At 50.4% G+C, this 20727-nt stretch overlaps 1 protein-coding gene across 1 annotated transcript in view; it reads left to right on the top strand.

Annotated features, from left to right (window-relative positions):
• The window catches only part of LOC149360913 (sodium-coupled monocarboxylate transporter 2-like), an 85636-nt gene that overhangs the window by 51262 nt on the left and 13647 nt on the right, over window positions 1–20727 (top strand). Inside the window, exon 7 of the mRNA XM_089567954.1 lies at window positions 10865–10994. Coding sequence (XP_089424080.1) covers window positions 10865–10994 — 130 coding nt within the window. The remainder of the gene's footprint in view (window positions 1–10864; window positions 10995–20727) is intronic.

Raw genomic sequence — 20727 nt, 5'->3', positions numbered from 1 at the left:
TTTCATCATTGAGCGCGAAAGGTGGCTTGGACAGGGCAACCTGCGTCTGACAAGCCCCACAGGTGACTGACTACCCTATAAGCAGCCACCTTCCGGGGCAGTGCCGCATAGTTTGAACTCTGTATCACGACGCCAGGAGTACTATGAAGACTGCCAGGGATATATGAAAGTAAAGCTAGCATTGACCTATTTGGCCTATGTGAGCATTACCTCGTCATTGCTATCGCGTCATATCATTAAGGCAGACATTTATTCTCCCCCTCAATTTTATCCCATTGGTTTAAAGACAAACATTAGATAGTTTCGTGCCAGTACCAGGCGGTGCCGAGAAGAGAACCTGTAATTCCTAGCGTCTATGAAATATTCTGAAAGGTCACTTGAGTACCGGTGCTTATCTCATTATCGAAGACTCACATGCGGCGCCACGTGTCTGATCTGTGCGCACACAGGTCGAAGGGAAAATAACACCACCACACACACCTACTGCTTGATATCGCGCTATATGAAATACAGTCGATTATTTACATACTATGATGATGACTGAAATCTGATATTTCCTAGAAACAGAAACTGCGAATGGCGGTGTGTCTGTAGCTCAAGTGCGTCTCAACACATATCGCGTCGGATGGAGCGAAAATAATCTATAGGGCTAGTTGATATACTAAGCTGATAGAAAGACCCTACAAGTAGAAGGACCAGGTTTCGTACACGAGGATTCGTGCTCAGTGGCCGAAATAAAAACCTGCATTCATTGCCACATCTGGGGCTCTGTCTACCACCGCGCCTTCAATACAGTGTACAAGGTGCTTCAGGGAAGACTAAGTAATTTTCAAAAATAGGCTATTTGGGGCAAAAATATGGCTTTTGCGGCATAATATGACTAGCTTTGGCGGACAACGGAAAGACTGTGAATTGTCTTATGTAGTAAGCTGGTTAAATAATTTCTGATAATTAATTTTTAAACTATCGCAGCTAGGCAGCTGGTAGCAATTAGAGATTTGCACCCAGTCGCTACTAACGGCCATATCAGTTTTTAGGATTTGGAAAACGCGATTCTCCTCGATCGGCGCGGTGGCTCTACAAAATTTGGCTACATCGTACAATGATACATGCGGGAAAATGCAGACAGAGCAACCTTTCCAGGGCGCGTAACTAATCAAAAAGCCAAATTTTGTCTAGCCACAGTGCCAAGGCTAATCGCGTCTTCGAAATTTTAAAAGCTGCTATGTCTATTACTACCTGCCGGCTACAGATCTCGAATTGCTCCTAGGCACCCAAGCCTAATAGCTAAAAAGTGAATTATAAAAAGTTAGTTAACTAGCTTGCTACTTAAGATGATGCACTGATTTTCTAGTGTTCGCGAACACTGCAAATACTATGATGATAAATCCATATTTTTACCACAAAAAGCCTATTTCTAGAAATACTTCGTCTTCCCTGAAACGCCTTGCATTGTCTGGTAGCCTGCAGTTCGTTTTCCATCAGAATTTGCGTAGACGCTGCGGCTGTGCGATTCTGAATTGTCCTTCACATCAGCATGGCAGCGAGAAGAAATATTTAGAACGCATAATTTTTTGCGCCCACCAAAAATGTAAAGCACAAACATTGGGCCGCGCAGGTGATCATAGCAAGTGCGCTTTTAAACGAGAGCATATTCCACTAACTGGGGAAGCTTCTCAAAGTAGAGGGCACTTAAGCTGTCTTACGTGCTGTGAATGCGAAAGAATTTGCGTGTCATTGGGAGCTGCATTTTACCGGTGCTCACCTACGGGGCAGAAACATGGCGCCTAACGAAAAGGATCAGCTTAAATTAAGGACAACGCAGCGAGCTATGGAAAGGAAAATGATGGGTGTAACGTTAAGAGATGGGAACCGGGCGGAATGGGTGAGGGAACAAACGCGGGTTAATGACATCCTAGTCGAAATCAAGAGGAAGTGGGCTAAGAGAGGGCATGTAATGCGAAGGCAGGATAGCCGCTGGTCCTTAAGGGTAACGGAATGGATTCTAAGAGGAGGTAAACGTAGCAGGGGGAAGCAGAAAGTTAGGTGGGCGGATGAGATTAAGAAGTCAGCCGGAATACGGTGGCCACAGCTGGCATGTTTCTTACTGGCTAAAGCTCGACATAATTTCGAAATACACACACTAAAAATAATATCTTCAGCTTTTTACAGTTCCAATGAACTTCCTGCATATAATCATGGGGGTTGACTTACATAACTTACGTTGAACCAGTTTTGCGCAGAATGCATTTATTCAGCGCAACAAACAGAGGACGAAGATGGACGAAGAAGACGAAGAAGCGCTCGTGAACGTCTCTGTGTCCCTTACTTCGTCCCTTGTCCGCTTTTTTTTTTTGCGCTGAATTCTATATAACATACTTCATCAACTAGCCCGGCAGCTTGCTCTCCTGGAAGATGGAGAAATCGCGGGACGAACGATGACTTCAACTTAACTGAGAGTTGAAATCAGCGTTCGTCCTCGGTGTTCTCCTTCTCCGTCCTGTGTTTGTTGCGCTGAAGAAATGCATTCTGCGTACGAAGACCAAGTAGCCCGTCTTTCCACTTTAGCCTACAGAAGCGGGCATTGAGAATAATGACTTGCACAGCACTGAACACGCACTCTCATCCTTCGTTTTTTAGTAACCAAATAAAGCCAGCACTGCAGCTTTGAGATTTCCGCAATGCACTGCTCGTGCTAAGAGTTCTGTCCGGCACCTCCCGTTTTCCTTTGTTGCGACCTTCCGGCGCGACGGTCAAGGACGGGCTCACCCTACCGCCCATTAGTGGGGTTTTTTTTGTGCCATCTCCCACTTGTCGCTTTCCGCCACATGTCCTTCTGGCCCGGGGAGCGTCTGGGGGAGGGGGGGGGGGGCGTTTGGAGGCTCGCGCTCTGGTCTTCCGAAGAAATCAGTTAGGAGCCTTGCCGGCTCACCCAAAGCGGAAGCTCTTTGTGTGAGCGCGGGCGCCGATGCCCCCCCCCCCCCCCCCCCCCCCAGAGGTGCCGCGGTTGGAAGGGGCTTTGTACAGCGTGGGGAGAACCAGTTGTACTCCGGACGCCGAACGACGAGCAGCTAGCTTCGCTGACTGCTCGAGCGTTCCGAGAGATGTGTTGGTTGCTTGCTATTGATTCTTTGTATTTGACATGTAAATAAATTCACCGAGTTAAGTTTTAATCGACTGGATCAAGTCTGATCATTCATGATTAGGCCAACGGATAGCGGCAGCGACGCATAGTTCCAACAAATGTTCTGGTGCCGAAACCCTGGAACGGATTTCTTAGATCGACCGGACCCCAACGACAACGACAAGTTGGAGGTGCTGGAGAAGAAGAGGAAGGCTGTCAGAGCATCAGCGACGCGTCTTACTAAAGAAGCCGACGACATATTGGCCGCCGAGACAGCACCCGACATTGAAAAGGTGAGCTTTCTTCTCGAGCGCTTACAGTTGGTGCAACGGCAGTTCAACGATGTGGACTCCGCGATCGAGCCACATATCAAAGATGACGACGCAGACGCTGAGTTTGAACAGGTCCTTGAGTATATGGACAAGATTGCCACTAGCATCTGCAGATTAAGACTCAAGACAAATCCTGAAAGCCGGAAAGAATCTACGGCTTCCGCACATCGCAAGATAAAACATCCGAAATTGGAACTTTCGAAATTCGGCGGAAGAAGAAAAAATTGGCAGCCGTTCTGGCAGCAGTTTGAGCCAGCTATTCATACGAATCCGGACCTCTCCCCTGTTGACCGCTTTAACTACTTAAAGTCGCTGCTTCCTGGAGAAGCTGAAGCCGCCATCGCCGGGCTTCAAGCTACAGCTGAGTGCTATACCGATGCCGTCGAAATCTTTAAGCAGCGATTCGGCGACCAAGCGGCCTTGATACAGGAACACATGCATGGGCTCATCGATATCCGGGGTGTGATGTCTGCGGGAAAAGTACGTGACTTACGGCGGCTCTACGACGACGTGCAATTGCGTATGCGAGGCTTGAAAGCGTTAGGTGTTGGCGACGACAGTTACAACGCGATGCTGTATCCCGTCCTGATGCGTGCGCTTCCAAGGGAGCTCGTCCTCGCCTATCACCGCGCGCACGCAGAGGACCAACATGCTCCGAGTACAACGTCATCTACAACGGCAGAAGATTGTGCCCGGTCCACGACATCCTCAGCAACAGCGACGGACAGCCGGACACCACTCAAGTCTCTACTTCGGTTCTTCAGACTGGAGTTGGAGAGCCGCGAGAAAGCCTTCGAGCATCGACCTGAAACTGCACCCGGTAAGCCAGCGTCTCATTTTAACGGGCCAAAGGAAGAATCAAGAGGGAGCATTCGACCTTCCCCGGCCGCAGCTTTGCATGGTTCAGCGTCAAACACCTCCTGCCCAATCTGCGGATCAAGCAATCACGGAGGGGAAGATTGCAATTCATATCTGGATGTAAAGCAGAAGAAAGCAATCTTAACGTCCAGAGGCAGATGCTTTCGCTGCACGAAACAAGGTCACAGATCCAAGAATTGCAGAATGAGACTGAACTGTAAAAAATATTCCATAATACAACATCTTGGGCGAGTTGGTTACCTACATTCATTATATCAGCGCAAAGACGGCACAGAACAAGAAGGGGACACAACAGCGCTGTTGTGTCCCCTTCTTGTTCTATGCCGTCTTTGCGCTGTTATAATGAATGTAAATAATGTACACGAAGGCATGCGACCTCCATGTGCGATCCCGCCTTCAATAATAACTCATCGAAAGGAGAGGGAGCTACCGAAAGAGCTGGAGAAGTCATCCTGCATGCTTCCGAAGCCGAGGAGAATCGCCCCAAACAAAGTGTGCTAATGCCGACGGTGACCGCTTGGAACAAAGGGACTAAGGCAAAGCGAATTTGTCGAATATTTTTTGACAGCGGAAGCCAAAGAAGCTTCATTTCCGAAGATTGCTCGCGGCGGCTCGGATGCCGACTGCTAGGAACCGAAATACTAACTATTAGAGTTTTCGGAGGAGTACAGAAGCAGCGCACATTCCGACGCGTCGGAGTGCGTCTTTTCGGAAAAGATGACCCCAAAACAGAATGTAAAATTGAGGCCTTGGAGGTACCTACTATATGCGACCAAGCCATCCCTTGTCCCGACGAGCAGATCAGGAAGACTCTGCGCGAGCTCTCATTGTCACCGGGTGACGAATTTCAGCATCCCCACACTGCCCAGATCGATGTCCTGGTTGGTTCAGATCACTTCTGGGAATTTCTAACTGGCAGGGTGGAGAAATTGGGCGCTCGACTAACGGCATTCGAAACAGTGTTTGGATGGGCAGTGCAAGGCAAAACTTCATTTTCCTGCCTGGAAGCGACTTGTGCTCATGCAGTCGTGTTAAGAGCGACGGTTGCAGACGAACAAGTAGAGCCTGTTTTGAACTGTTTCACACCTGTCGAGCTTGAAGAACAAAGAAGAGTAAAAGCCACGAATCCCGTCTGCGGAGAAGAAAGCGAACTCCTAGACTTTAATCGATTCAGCTCCGCAAGTAAGGTTAACCGGGTGACAGGTTGGATTCTGCGGTTTGTAAATAACCTGCAAACAAAACAAAGGCATACGGGTCCCCTAACGGCTCTCGAATTGGAACGTGCACAACTTTATTGGCTGAAGCAGGCACAGAAATCGACATTCGGTACCGAGCTGCAGCGCGTAGCCAAAGGAGACAGGACGCCGCGTGATTCAACCCTCAAAGACTTCGTTTTACGGAGAGATGACAACGGGTTGCTACGGATGCGCAGTCGCCCCTGTTCAGCGGACACGGACTACGACGAGCGGCACCCTGTCACCCTACCGAAGCAGCACAGATACACTGTCTTGCTAGTGCATCAGGCTCACAAGAAGTTGTTGCATGCAGGAGTGCTTGACACGCACGTGCAACTGCGCGAAAGGTTTTGGATAGTGCGATCCTGTGTTGTGTGCCGGCGGCTTAGTGCCACCCGCGTCGAAGTGGACACGGGTCAACTCCCCCCCGACAGAACTTCTCAAGCAGAACCTTTCGAAGTCGTCGGAGTGGATTTTGCTGGGCCACTCCTCGTGAAAGAGGGTTCAAGTGTAGCTAAACCCTACATTGTTCTGTTCACTTGTGCTGTGACACGTGCTGCGCATTTAGAATTGGTGAAGGACATGAACATTGAAGCCTGGGGACATTGTTTTGGTCCGCGAAAGTCTTCCTCGCCTCCTGTGGAAAAGCGAAGTCGTTGTAACTGTGTTCCACGGACGCGACGGAAAGACTTGCGAAGTCCGGCTGCCGAAGGGCAAAGTGGTTAGATGGCCTGTACAGCTTTTGTACCAGATTGAGCTGTGAGAAGCGCAGAATGAGTCGTTGACCCATTCGGCTGGAGAGTGTTGCGACCTTCCGGCGCGACGGTCAAGGACGGGTTCACCCTTCCGCCCATTAGTGGTTTTTTTTTGTGCCATCTCCCACTTGTCGCTTTCCGCCACATGTCCTTCTGGCCCGGGGAGCGCCTGGGGAGGGGGCGTTTGGAGGCTCGCGCTCTGGTCTTCCGAAGAAATCAGTTAGGAGCCTTGCCGGCTCACCCAAAGCGGAAGCTCTTTGTGTGAGCGCGGGCTTTGGACAGCGTGGGGAGAACCAGTTGTACTCCGGACGCCCAACGATGAGCAGCTAGCTTCGCTGATTGCTCGAGCGTTCCGAGAGATGTGCGGTTGCTTGCTATCGATTCTTTGTATTTAACATGTAAATAAATTCACCGAGTTAAGTTTTAATCGACTGGATCAAGTCTGATCATTCATGATTAGGCCAACGGATGGCGGCAGCGACGCATGATTACAACATCCTTTGTGGGGTTTTAAATTGCGGAGATAAATACGTTCTACCCGTATTTCTTCTCGCCGTTTAACCACGGCTGACCCAGTTCAAAACCGCCGAACCCCACCCCGTGGTCTCGTACGCTACGGAGCGCACGCCGACCACGGCGAGCCTTTCTCTTATAGAACAAAGGAACGACACACTGGCTGACCCAAAACAAGGTATTTACTTGCTACAACAACAATAACGCCAGCTAGCAACAAAATACGCTCAGGAATCGAGGGCGTCCGACTCACCGGCACGGTTACGAGCGAACGTTCGCCTACGCTAGGGCAAGAGGGAAGCTCCGAGGCCGGACGGCACGAGGTGACAGGAACATGTTTCCACTCGAGGTCACCAGCCGGCAAAGAGCGGAGCCTTGTGCCGAACGTCCGAGCGCTTCCCAGGTGCCGAGCAGAAGCGGCCCGTCTCTCCCACGCGCGCGCGCAGCAAACGCGATATCCGTGGCGCTTGTGCCGCTGCGACGCGAGCGCCCTCCCATATTAGTTGTAAAACAACTAAGGAGGGTGCATTGAGGAGAAGCGAACCTGTTCAGGGCGCACTGCGGGGAAGGGAACCACAGGGCAGAAGTCGCGTCCCCCCCCCCCCCCCCCAAACTTAAATAGACCCACGCGCCTACAAGTACATGCTATGGAGGATTCTCCTTGTATTGAGGCACTGGATGCAGGTCCTGCAGCGGAGATCCCGCCGACAGCGTCCATGCAGTCTTCCGCGTTATTCCGAAGGCGGCGTGAACGTCTCGGCTGGGACGACTCGCATGGCCCGCGGACTACGTGTCCGCAGGCCCGCAAGAGGAGGCCGGTTGACAAGTGCAGGCCAGGATTCTGCAATAGTCGCCAGTGTAACAGCAGCCGGAGGTGACTGCTGTCTGGTCTCACCACGGCTGCCCCGGATGGATGCTCCAAACAGGGTACAGGCATCTCCGTCGCAGCAGGCGACAGCGATACGATGTGCACAGGACAGCAAGCCTGGGTGGCTCCACTGGATCTGCAAGATTTCCGAAAAACACTCCGCATGCCTTTAACGTAGGTCACGGGAGGGGAAACTGCGTCCACAAGGGTCTCGTGGCTCCATGCTCAACTCGATAGCAAAACGTGTCGGGCGGCTGTGCAAGCGTAAAGTTCGAGTGAACAAAGGCATTTCTTGAGTTGAACGAGACTGCTCAGTTCATGCGAGGTTACAAAACGGGTGGGCAGCAAAGTGCGCCTCCTCTAAACACCACGGGCCGGTGGTCGTGTCTTTTCTGACATGGTGCAGGCAGCTCTGAAAAGCCTTAGACCTCACTGCCATTGTGACACCGACCCTCAGCAAAAGAAAGACACGAAACGGGTTGCGTGCGCGCAGCCGCGAGGAGACATCATCTTTGTGGGTTGGTCGTACCCCACTCACTGCATGAAGCAGCTTCTGAGTGGTCGGTGCCCACCGTATCGGACGGCGTCGGAGCGCCCGGTGCCGAGCTGCAATCCAGCGAGCTCGTAGCGGCACCCGTGGCCCCAGGCCACCCGGTTCCCGGAGCCGCGACTCCCAGAGTGGAAACAGAGACAGCGGTAAAATATGTGCAGGAAACTCGGACCACCCACGCGGCTTCCGTACTCACTAGCTTCGGGCTTGGCAACTCCGCGGGCGCTAGGCCGCGCGCTCTCTCGATGCGGACCAAGTGGTTCTCGTGCTCTTCTGAAGGAACTCCAGAAAAGAAAAACTTGAAGAAAAAATATACTAAGCATGTCGAAAAGTTCAAACATGCTGCAGCGCAACACACCTCGCACTCAAGAAAGCATGCCGCAGATCCTAGCGATCAAAATTCACACTAGGCCTAGCACTTGTCAAGTGCGGACAGAGAGCGTTCCTCGAACCGAACAGACAGCCGTCCAATGTTCCAAGAGCAGGTCCCACGTTGGGCTGCCAGTTGTGGGGTTTTAAATTGGGGAGATAAATACGTTCTCGCCGTTTAACCACGGCTGACCCAGTTCAAAACCGCCGGACCCCACCCCGTGGTCACGTACGCTACCGAGCCCACGTCGACCATGGTGGGCCTTGCGCTGAGGGAACAAAGGAACCACACAGTGGCTGACACAAACAAAGCATTTATTGCTACAACAACAAAAACGCCAGCTAGCAACAATATACGCTGATGAATCGAGGACGTCCGACTCACCAGGACGGTTACGAGCGAACGTTCGCCTCTGAGGCCAGACGCCACGAGCTGACGGGAACATGTTTCCACTCGAGGTCGCCCGCCGGCCAAGAGCGGAGCCTTGCACCGAACGTCCGCGCGCTTCCCAGGTGCCGAGGAGAAGCGGCCAGTCTTTCCCCCGCGCGCGCTCAGCAAACACGCCATCCGTGGCGCTTGAGTCACTGCGACACGAGCGCCCTCCCCTATTAGTTCAAGTAACACAACTAAGGAGGGTGCATTAAGGGGAAGCGAACCAGTTTAGGGTGCACTGAGGGGAAGCGAACCACAGGGGACGAGTCGCGTCCCACACCTTCAAACACATTTCGTACAGTCCGCACTTACGATAGTCGTTCAGCCGCACAGGGAAAGTTTCTGGTCCCTACATTCCGCAATGACTATGGCCGGTGCCGCCTTCAGTATCAGCGGGTAAAGACAGAATAAGATCCCTTACGCAGCCTTAACCACGCATAATCCGTCAATTTCATTGAAGGCTTTTTCTGCCAGAAATAATTACCTGGCCAACAGTGTGAACTGCTCAGCTGCCTTTTTCTTATTTTCCTCTGTATTGTTGATGTTGGGTTTGCTATTCATATTATATTATCGAATAAGTAATCCGGAGGCAAGTCCCTTTCTTTTGCATAATGAATAATGCTCTTTCTCTCATATGCATTTTTATTATCACCAGCGCTTTCGCATTTTTCTAATTTATATTAATTTGCGATTGCTTGCACGTTTTGCATTCCTGCAACATTTCTGTGTTTGCATTACTTTGCTATGCACTCGTCAACGTTTCTGCACTTATGCAATTTTCAGTTATCTATGTGTACCCTTCTGCCTTTTATCTTCAAGTGTATATTTATATTACCTTGATATTATGTGGAAAACAGCTGTGCTCAACGATTTCTTTGCTTTCAATGCATGGATCCATTACTAGGCTTTGGCTAACGATCCAGACAGTGATGACAAGTAGTGTACTAAAAAAATGAACATAATAAATAAATTGAAAATTTAAATTCAAAGACAGGGTTAATTGGAGAGACATGGGAGAGGCCCTTGCCCTGCAGTGGCGTAGTCAGACTGATGATGATGATGTAGCCTGTTAGTTAACTATATGTGTTCACAGGCTGTAGTACTCGCTCTTAATGGCACTAACGTCCGAAAGGCCTGTCGTAAAGTCCTTTAGGTGGAAGGCCTTAGGGTGAAAGCCGTGAGCAAAGACCACACCACATACAAGTACACTCGCCGTCAAAAGAAAATGGAAAGCGACTTTGTCGAAATATTTCATTTTCTTTAAATCTAAAGCATGATGGTCTGTGTTTCTTCGTGCACAGGGCAACGCGCGCAATCACAATTAGGCTGCACATATGCATTCAAGGATGCATGAATGGGGGGGGGGGTGGCAATGATTAAATTTTTTCGTTAAAATTGCCTTCTATTTACTTCTGACGACATCTGTACATAGAGGTATTAGTCGTCGCTTTAATTGAGCTACCGCCTCACTTCCGGTTTCGCTAACGTCACTACCGTTTCAGCGACCATGGTGACGGCAGAATGAATTGTCATACTGTGTTTGAAAGCTACTTCGAAACAATTTATTTTTCTGTCTCTCCTAATGATGTAATCACTACCGATGTCGCCATGCGTTCGCGTGAAGGGTTTCTGTCCGTGCCTCGTAGACGGTTGCTCAACGCCGGATATTTTGAATAATCAGCCAGATAATGCTGTCACATTTAAAATGCATTGTCTGAAATGAGACTTTCTCTATTCCGTTTTGCTTTCACACACCGCGATCATTTACATGGCGGTGATATCAGTACGGCGATATATTTTCTGCAGAACTACATTTACCAGTGCAGTGCTACTTTTCCTGATGTACTTCCTGACTACGGTGATGGGCGTATCGCTTACTGTCTGGTTCCGGGGCTGTGATCCAGGATTGCTGGGTGTGATTTCCAGCATCGACCAGGTACGTCTACTGCTTTCGTGAGGGAACAAGCATTCCTGTTTAATTATTTGCTGCGCCCCTGAGGGAGCATTTCCTTCTTCGGGACTAACGGGGGACAAAGTACGAGTACTTGCGAATTCTTTTCTTTTTGCATCTGACACACAATATTTGTAATGCTCCTGCAATAATGCCACCTCTCTGATGTAGGTATGTGCACAAAAAAATAAATAATAACTCGAGCACACTTTTGGCAGTACCATCCAGTATTACACGTGAGGCCTTTATCAGCATTATAGAGCCTAAGCGGCTTCCGTATAATCGGTGTAGTGGAGTTCTGCAGCGCCTCTAGGGGTTCTAAACATCTAAGCTGCAAGCATCACGGCTGGTAGCACCTGCGAGAGACATCCAATGTTGGCAGTGCAACGCGAGCCACACTGCACGCCGGGAAAGAAATTGTATGCGCTTTACAAACATAGCATGCAATTCTATAGGCGAAAACCATGCATCTTACGTAGCCGCTTCATTTTGCAATTTTACAGTTTATTCAAGCTTTGCAAAGAATAATTTGAGGAAAGCTAGCATGAAGAAATACGAGGTCTGTTAGAAAAGTATCCGACTTTATTTTTTTTTGCGAACACCTGATGGATATGAATCAAGCGCGCTTGCACCAGCCGACCTTGAACCTTCGTGCGCATGTACGAATTTTTTCTCGCCTGCCAATAGCGTCAGTCGCTGGGATGCAGCGTTTGAGTGAGACAGTGCGTAGTGCTCTCGTCGGTTTTTTATTGCAAGGAAAATGGCGGAGCGACAGGAGCAGCGCTACTGCATCAAATTTTCCCAGAAACGGGATGGAACCAAGTGGAAACTGTTCGGAATATTCAGTGCGGCTTTCGGTGAAGATGCTATGAGCAGCACAAAAATTAAACAGTGGTACAATTGGTTTGAACATGGCCGCACATCGGCGGAGAGCGAGCCACGCTCCGGTCGGCCATCAGCATGCCGAAATGACTAGGTCATTGCCGAAGTGAACGCTGTGGTGATGCGGGACCGTCGTGTGACTATCCGAGAAATTGTGGAAGACGTGGACATCAGCAATTTTTCTGCACATTCCATTATCCCCGAAGATTTGGCCATGGAGAGAGTTGCGGTGAAATTCGTGCCGAAGCTGCTCACGGCGGAGCAAAAGCAGCTTCGTGTTGAAGTCTCGCAGGACATGCTAGATTCCACAAACAGTGACCCCGACTTCATAAACACCATAATCACTAGTGAAGAGTCTTGGGTGTACGGGTACGACCCGGAAACCAAATCGCAGTCGTCACAGTGGAAGCATTTCATGTCACCGAGACCAAAGAAGGCCCGCCAAGTGCGCAGCAATGTCAAAGTGATTCGACAGCTTTCTTTGACTACCTCTGTGTGGCACACCACAAGTACGCACCCTACAGGGTCAAACAATGACCAAAGAGTACTATAGGGACGTCCTCCGTCGCCTACGTGGTGTTTGCGGCGCAAGAGACCGGAGTTGCGGTCAATTGGAAATTGGCGCATCCATCACGACAATGCTCCTGCACATTCCTCGCACTTGATTCAGACTTTTTTTGGCGAAAAACCAGACTCCTGTAGTTCAACAGACTCCTTACTCTTTTGATATGGCGCCCGACGACTTCTGGCTGTTTCCCAAAGTCAAGAGGCCATTGAAAGGAGCGGGATTTCAGACAATAGAGGACATTATGGCTGCAACGACAGCTGAGCTAAACTCCATTCCGAAAAGGGCCTTTTCGGAACACTTCCAACAATGGCAGCACCGCTGGGAGAAGTGTGTGGAGTCCCAAGGAGACTACTTTGAAGGTTATTAGGTTTGCAACGCTCCAGTTATGCCAGTTTTTTTCTTCGGCCAAAGGTCGGATACTTTTCGAACAGACCTCGTACTTGATTCCCTTGGCTTAACGTTAGGAGTTGGGGTAGCTTCTACGCATTGATTGTTAAAGAGCGCAAAAATAAACAACGGTGTAGAACGAAGAGAACAGAACACAAGCGCCCACTCGCTATTGAACTTTATTCGAGAAAGAAAAAGCATTATTTATTTATTTATTTATTTATTTATTTATTTATTTATTTATTTATTTATTTATTTACATATACTGCAGCCCCGATGAGGCTATTGCAGGAGTGGGAGGAAGAAAAAATAAAAAAGAAAAGGCGGAGAGGTACAACATATTCAGAAGTAAACACCATTAAAATACAGAACAGTAATTCAGCAGTCTAATCAGAGATTTGCAACAACATTGAAAAATAGGTTTGGTACCAGGGAGCGTATATCACTGAGTAAAGAATTCCATCGTTCGATAACACGACGAAAAAAACTAAATTTGAACATATCAGTGCGCGCGTTAATGGGTGTTACATTCAATGGGTGGTAGCTCCTTGTAGATGAAGATGCTGAAAAATGCAAATACTCAGACAATGAAGCAAAGCGGGATGAATTAACAATACCATGAAAATATTTTAAACACTCATTGTCGAGGCGGGTACAAAGGAGTGAAAGGCCTATGGCAGGAAGAGTGGATGAAGGTGAAAAATTTCTGTCATACCGTCGGCAAATAAACCGTACTGCTTTCCTTTGAACGGATTCCAGCTTACTGATATCGGACTGTTTATGAGGATTCCAGATTATTGACCCATACTCCAAAAGTGGACGAATTAAAGCTTTGTATGTTACCTGTTTAGTTTCATGGGGGGCAACACAAAGTGTACATTTTAGATAACCGAGCCTCCCCATTGCATTATTGAATATTGTGTTAATATGCTTTGACCAGGACAAGTTAGAAGAAAAAAGAAGACCTAAATATTTGTACTCGGACACTTGATTCAGAGAGTTATCTTTGAATGAGTAGGTGTAAGAAGATGGTATTGTGCGATTACAGAATGACATGTACACAGATTTACGAAAGTTTATTTGCATTTGCCATGTCTCACACCATGAGCAGAATGACACGAATGACTGATTTATAGTGATGGTTCAACAGCGCAAACACACACAGACCAAGAAGGAGACAAGACACACACAGCGCTGAACTTACAACTGATTTTTTATTAGGAAGAAGCCTGTCATAATATACACATACGAAAACAACAATGTCAAAAATCTCATAGTACTAAAAAAGGTAAAAACCGCTTTGAAAGCACGTGTGTATCAACCACTATCCACTGTGTAGTATTTTCATTTCCCTTACAGATAATGTTACAGATGGCGCACTCACGCACCCTTCATCTTTCCTGTTAATGTGAAAGGCTTCAGCAATTTCTCTAGTGCGCTGGTCAGAATGACGAAACAACACATCAGTATCACCAAAAACGGCGTGCATTTGCATGTGAAACAATGCTTTGCTAGGTTTGTTTCCTTGTTCTTTAAATAATTAGCGTGCTCCATGAGCCGCACGTGGATTAATTGGTCATAATTGGTCATTTTAATACAACCACTAGAAGCCTTCGTCGTGGGGGAAGACAACGGCATGGCTACTGCGGAACGCCGACTAAAGCAGGGAACACATGTCCGGCAACGCGTCCGGCGCGCCGCTCCGGTCGCCGCTTCCGAACTGCCGCACCACAGCAAGCAGGGACACACAGGGAGCGGTGAGCATCGCTGCGCCGCTCAACCCAACCTCCGCCCACAACCAGCGTCGCACTTCGCCGCCGCGCAGCAGTGCCTGAGCGTTGCTTGGCTTGGTGTACAAATATTGCAAGAAAAGACGGCATCGCCTTGTTATCAGGAAGACTGCCAGCTATACTCGAGCGGCGACAAAGCATGCCTGCTTATGTTGCGGGCGCTCCGGGCGACGAGCTCTGCTGCTGCCTGTCTGCCGTGGTCGTCGCTAGGCCTATAGCCTGCATCGCATCGAAGCGGCAGGGGCCGGCGCTTCAGAAGTTGCCTGCGCTATAATTGAAGGCCTATTCTTCACTCCGCTTTGCTGTCAACAGCATCATCTCACAATAAAATAATAGTATGGTCAGTTTCCGTGGCGCCTTCAGCAGCGGCTAGCGGGCGCCAGTCGAGCCGGACCCCAGCGTCGGGCCAGCTGCGGCAGCTGCGAGGCGGTTCTCGCAACTAATTCGCTCGTACCACAGTTGTTACTTTTACCAGCAACTCGGTATTGGCCAATGAACCAGAAAAATGATATAATTTTCTCATTTCCCTATCCCAGGGTTTATTATTTACGTCAAGAACACTCATTCGCTCGTTTCTATGACGCCGGCAGACGGGATCCAGGCTGGCCGGCCGGCAGGCTCGGCTTACTTCACGTTCGCACAAGAAAATACAGAACAGCCATGCTACCAGAAAGAATGCTTCCTAGATTCGAGCAACGACAGTATGCCTGTGCTAGAGTGGAGCTTTCGGCAACGACATCGCCTGCGGCAACGCCAGGCGACGAACTGCGCGCTAGTCCCCAACTGCCCTAGTCGTCGCTAGGCCTAGTGGTTTCGTATCGACGCCGCAGCCGAGGGCTCTTCGGGACTGGCCAGCGCTCAAAAAAGGTGCTACACTCGGCACCCCTTGTTCGTTCTCCCAAATCCGGGACTGTTTGAACGAAGACATGGTGTTCGGTGAAAACAGCGCTGTCAAACTAACCCTACAATTCAGCAGCCGACACACCGCTCACCACTGTACCTCTGTCGTGCTCACCTGTGACGTCGCGAACTCGACGTCATCGTGACGTTGGCGCTCTGCGCGCTCGCATTGGCTGCTACTGCCCGCCGGAGCGGCGTGTCGGACATTCGCCGGACGCGGTGCGCTGGACATATCAACGCGGTTTGACGCGTCCGGCGGTCGCCGGCTGGCCGGAGCGGCGCCGCCGGATGCGGCGAGCCGGACCGGATTCGGAGCGCCCGCCTGACATGTGTCCCCGCCTTAACCCCGAGACGCGCGTTGGGTGAGCGCCTGGATTGCCACGGAAGCCGCGTCTGCCTGCCCGGTGGAGCGAGCGTTTCACCTACACCGAGTGTGAACGCGCGTTCGAAATGCGCGGGAATGCCGCTCGAGGACATTCCGGCGTCTGTGCGATGGCATCGTCACGACGACGTCACGGTGTCACGTGGCGTGACGGCTAGGGGTCCCACGGTGACGGCGCGAGGTGGAGGCCGCCTCTCTCATCCGATGTCACGTGTGTGACGTCACGGTGTCACGTGGTGTGACGTCACGGTGTCACGTGGTGTGACGTCTAGGGGTCCCACGCCGACGGCGTGAGTGGTAGCTCTAGCAATATGCTTCGCATAAAAGTAAACTCGCTGCACTGCCGGCGGGAAAGATCCGATTTTTTTTTTTTTCACTTTTTCCCACGAGGCGGCCTCTATCTGGACAAGCTCCCAGGTCCAAGTCTCCGGCATTCACTTCACACTTCATTGGTGGGCGAATTGCACATCACAGTTAAACCCACCAACAACACGTTCACAGTGGCGACGGCAGCGGAGGCAACAGCTCTCGCTTTGGTGAAAACACAAGATATCACTTTAGAAAGGAAGCAATACCCGGTAGCCGCGTACATCGCGGCCCCTCAAGCGGCAGTCAACGGTGTGATTTCCTGAACGTACTGGAATGAAACACCAGAGGAAATCCTAAATGACTTGCAATATCGAAACCTGGAGGCCAACATAGCGGCCCTACGCATGGCCCAAGCAACGTCGATTCGAATAAAGTTTGCCTCTGGTCCATGCCCCACATCATTAAGTGCATGTGTAGGTACACCACTGCACAAAGTTTAGGGGCAGCCCTGATGCTTTCTACGAACTGCAGGAAACCTGCGCACAGATACGACAAATTCCTTCTCCCAAAAGTTCACCTCTACCCGTGGTGCGGCGAGAAGCACGGCACACAAGAGGCCCCTTGCACGCCGAGATGCATTCTTTTTGATGGGAACCAACTTACTGGTGCAACACTATAGCCAAACGGGCGAGTTGGTGGTACATATTGAATGCCAACAGCGCAAACGACGCAGACAAAGTAGAAGAAAACACAGGACAAGCGCTGACTCACAACTGAAATTTTATTCAAGGAAAGTAGTACATTTTATAGAAAAAGTGGCCAACTTATCAGCTAGTAAACACAACCCATGTTTCTACGTGGCATCAAGGGCAGTAAGGGCAGACGGGGCGTTGCATCAATACACGTTTGAAATAGCATGCAAATAATCTGGAAGCTAACAAATCTAATAATCTAGTTGACCATGTTCGAGACTGCCAATCTTGTTTTCCTTCATTGCCTTACTGTGATATCCTCTACAAACACCCGTCCCGATTAACACGTGAGATTATGGAAGCATATCATATGAGGAAAAAAACAATGTTATGCGTCAGTAAGCCATCTATTTCATTGTATGACAGTGAGGTTGCATACCTTGATGCCACGTAGAAACATGGGTTGTGTTTACTAGCTGATAAGTTGGCCACTTTTTCTATAAAATGTACTACTTTCCTTGAATAAAATTTCAGTTGTGAGTCAGCGCTTGTCCTGTGTCTTCTTCTACTTTGTCTGCGTCGTTTGCGCTGTTGGCATTCATTACTGGTGCAGGCTCGTGCAAAGCCAGGACTCACCGGGCATGCCGAAATTCAAGAAAGCAGAGCCCACACCAAATGACTTTCCACCACAAGTACTTCGTCAAGATCGCCAGTGAGCCCGGACCAAAGCAGCCAGTACATCCTCAACCTAACAGCTGGAGGAAGAGATAGCTCTCCTGCCGGAAGAGGTAAGGCATCTCAAGGCCGCCGTTAATTCTCTCCCTTCTACCGTCTTCGACCCTCTCCTTCAAAAACACCCCCAACCTCTTTACCACCAACCCAACCCTCCATACCCACTTCATAAAAGAAACGCAGGACAGACGACATTCCAGACATAGATTGCAAATTCAAAAACTTTGCCCGACAGCTAGAATCAAATATTCTGGCTCGGACTCAAAATCACATAGAAACCACCTCACTAAGCATATAGCAACGATTATTCTGCAACAAATACCACAAATAATGGCTGGAATGTATTCACATACCCCAGCCAGCAATCCTATACTAACTCCCTGCCTTCGCCCCTCCCCCCCCCCCCCCCCCCCAACACTCTAGCATGGCCCTTTTGACGGGCAATTATCTCCAAAGTAACCAGAGCAGGTTCAAGTGCCTCCGAACTGAGGCCTCGGAAGATCAAGAAAACTGTCCCACGCTTCAGACACGGCAGTTGCGCGAAACACACACACACAAGACAGGTTACGGGACGAGCGCCCAGACCGAGCATGGCCACTAAGAGAAGAAAAACAGTTCTCATGAAAATGAATCAGGTACTCTACAACATGAATAAAGTGTGGCCGATGACGAATCAGCAGTCCTGGCGGGAAAGGCAGCTGGCGGGGCCAAGTAGCGACGATGATTAACCTTGCGGCGGCAAGAAACCGGGCGCGGAGCTCCTGCAGCGAAGGCTATACGTTGCTGCTCAAGCCTGTTCACGTCAGTGCAGAGACGGCCGCCCAGGTCCGGACAACGGGGCACGGCAGCTGAGATACCTTGGCCTACGGCAGCAGGCCCTGAAAACGGGACGGCAGGCACGAGGAGTCGCAGCGCCGGCAGGATTCCCGGGCGAGCAGCAACTGACCTTGACCAACACAGCGCCCAGTCTCCGAGGCAGCAAGAGGCAGGAGGGAGGCAGCAGGCCCGGGTGAAGACGGCTTCCTAGGTCTCGTCACCCGGCTCCAGAGGAGCCATTCATCCGCAACCGTGACTGGTCTTCACTCGTGCTTCGCTCCTCCCTCCGTTCGATGATAATGATTGTCTTGTACGTGAGAGAGTACGTGCTCTACGTACGCGTTCGTTAGTTTCCTTCACAAAGAAGGAACTCCGCTAAAAATTAACAACCGTTTTAATTGGCCGAACGGTAAAACAAGAAAACTTTACAGACAGATTTGAAGCACGGCCTTTCCGTTCAGCGTCTCACAAACCACTGTCCCTTCGATGCCGGGGCGAGTCCTCCTTTCTCCCTCTTGCGCCGCCGCTCCCGCCTCTCCGACCTTGGACAGTTGAGTTCCCGGAAAACGGCGACGGTCAACCTCGCTGCCCAACATCAAAGCCCGCCGCCCGGTTCAGGGACGGTCACGGGAGGACGGCCGCGGGATCCCCTTTCGGGCGCCTGCCACTTGGTCGGCTCACTCGCACACATATACACGCACACACGCGCGCACACATATGCACAAGGGTCCCTGGCCGATGAAATCGCGTGCCGAATGGCACCGCATCTTGTCGCCCTTTTCGTCTCCGACGCACTCCCCCCCGAAATGACGATGTCGTTTGCTAACCGGAAAGTTCCAGAGGGTACAGCCTGCTGGTTCTGAATGCCTCTTTCAACTCTTTGTGAAAGCCGTCCCTCTGCTCGTTTCGGATCCAAAATATTTCAGCCTGATGCAGTTCTTCAGCGGTAAGAGCTGCGACTTCATCGTTGCGTCGTCTCACCCTTGAGACAAACCGAAGCATCCAAGCTGTGACTCTTTTAAATCTTGTGAAGGAGCTGTAGAGCTGAATGTCCATTAATGCAGGGGAAGGCGCGTGAGATGACATGGCTGGCAGCATCTTCGTTGGCTGTTTTTGCTCCAGTTCCGCATCGGTGAACGTGTTCTGCACCAGTCCCTGTGACCACTCGCCATCAGGTTTCCGGAGCCACTGGGGCCCTGTCCCCCACACGTCACTGGCCGCAAGGCGAGAAACGGCGACGCCGCGCGTCAGGAGGTCCGTGGGATTCTCTTTTCCCGGGCAGTGCCTCCATACATAGCCGCCGGTGACGCGCTGGATCTCGCAGACACGGCTGCGCACAAACTGCTGCCAACGTCCCGCGTCTCCTCGTATCCAGTGAAGCGCGATCACTGAGTCGGTCCACAAAATTACCCGATCCGGATGCCGCCCGAGCGTGTTTAGTACATAGCTTCCTAGTCGAGCGACGAGCAAACATGCCATGAGTTCCAGCCTCGCTAGAGTGAGTTCTTTCAGAGGAGCTACCCTCGATTTGCTCATCACTACATTTGAAGCTAGGACGTCTTCTGAAGCGATGATGGTATGGTATGCGACCGCCCCGTAAGCCGCGGGACTGGCGTCTGCAAAGATGCGTAGATACGTCTCTGTTGCCTGCCCGCCAACGTCCGCTCCATAGTACCGCGGCACCTGTATCTCAGGGAGATGCTTTAATTCGCCGTACCATGTGATCCACTTTTCGTCTATATGACTTGTAGTGGGTCATTCCACTCCACGTTTTGTCGCCACAGATCCTGAAACAAGATCTTGGCCCGCACGATAAAACGTGACAGCCATCCCAGCGGGTCATAAATCCGTGCCGTAGTTTGTAGCGTGGATTGTTTGGTGTCTGGTGTAGCAGTGTTGTCTGCGACGCACGGCGCAAAGCTCAGGCGATCTAAAATGGGGTCCCACGTCAGCTCCACCACCTTGAGTACACCAGACATAAACCTCAGGGGCTTCGTTTGTTTACAGTCTTGACCAAATAGCTGGCGCAGCCTCTCGTTATTCGATGACCATTTGTGCAGCTTCATCAAGGCGGCGTGAAAGATCGCGTTGGCTTCGGTGTTTAGCTTCACGGCCTCCTCTTCGTCGTCTGCACCAGTCAGCAGTATTAACACTTCTTCTTGGGCGAGTTGGTGCATACTTGAATTGAAGAAAATAGCGCCAGAGCATGCAGACCACGAAAAGACAAGGACGAGACACAAAGCGCTATAGCGCTTTGTGT

This window comes from Amblyomma mixtum, chromosome 2, assembly GCF_055824585.1.
Source record: "Amblyomma mixtum isolate Tamu chromosome 2, ASM5582458v1, whole genome shotgun sequence".
Lineage (NCBI taxonomy): Eukaryota > Metazoa > Arthropoda > Arachnida > Ixodida > Ixodidae > Amblyomma > Amblyomma mixtum.
This window is presented reverse-complemented; position numbering and strand designations above follow the sequence as displayed.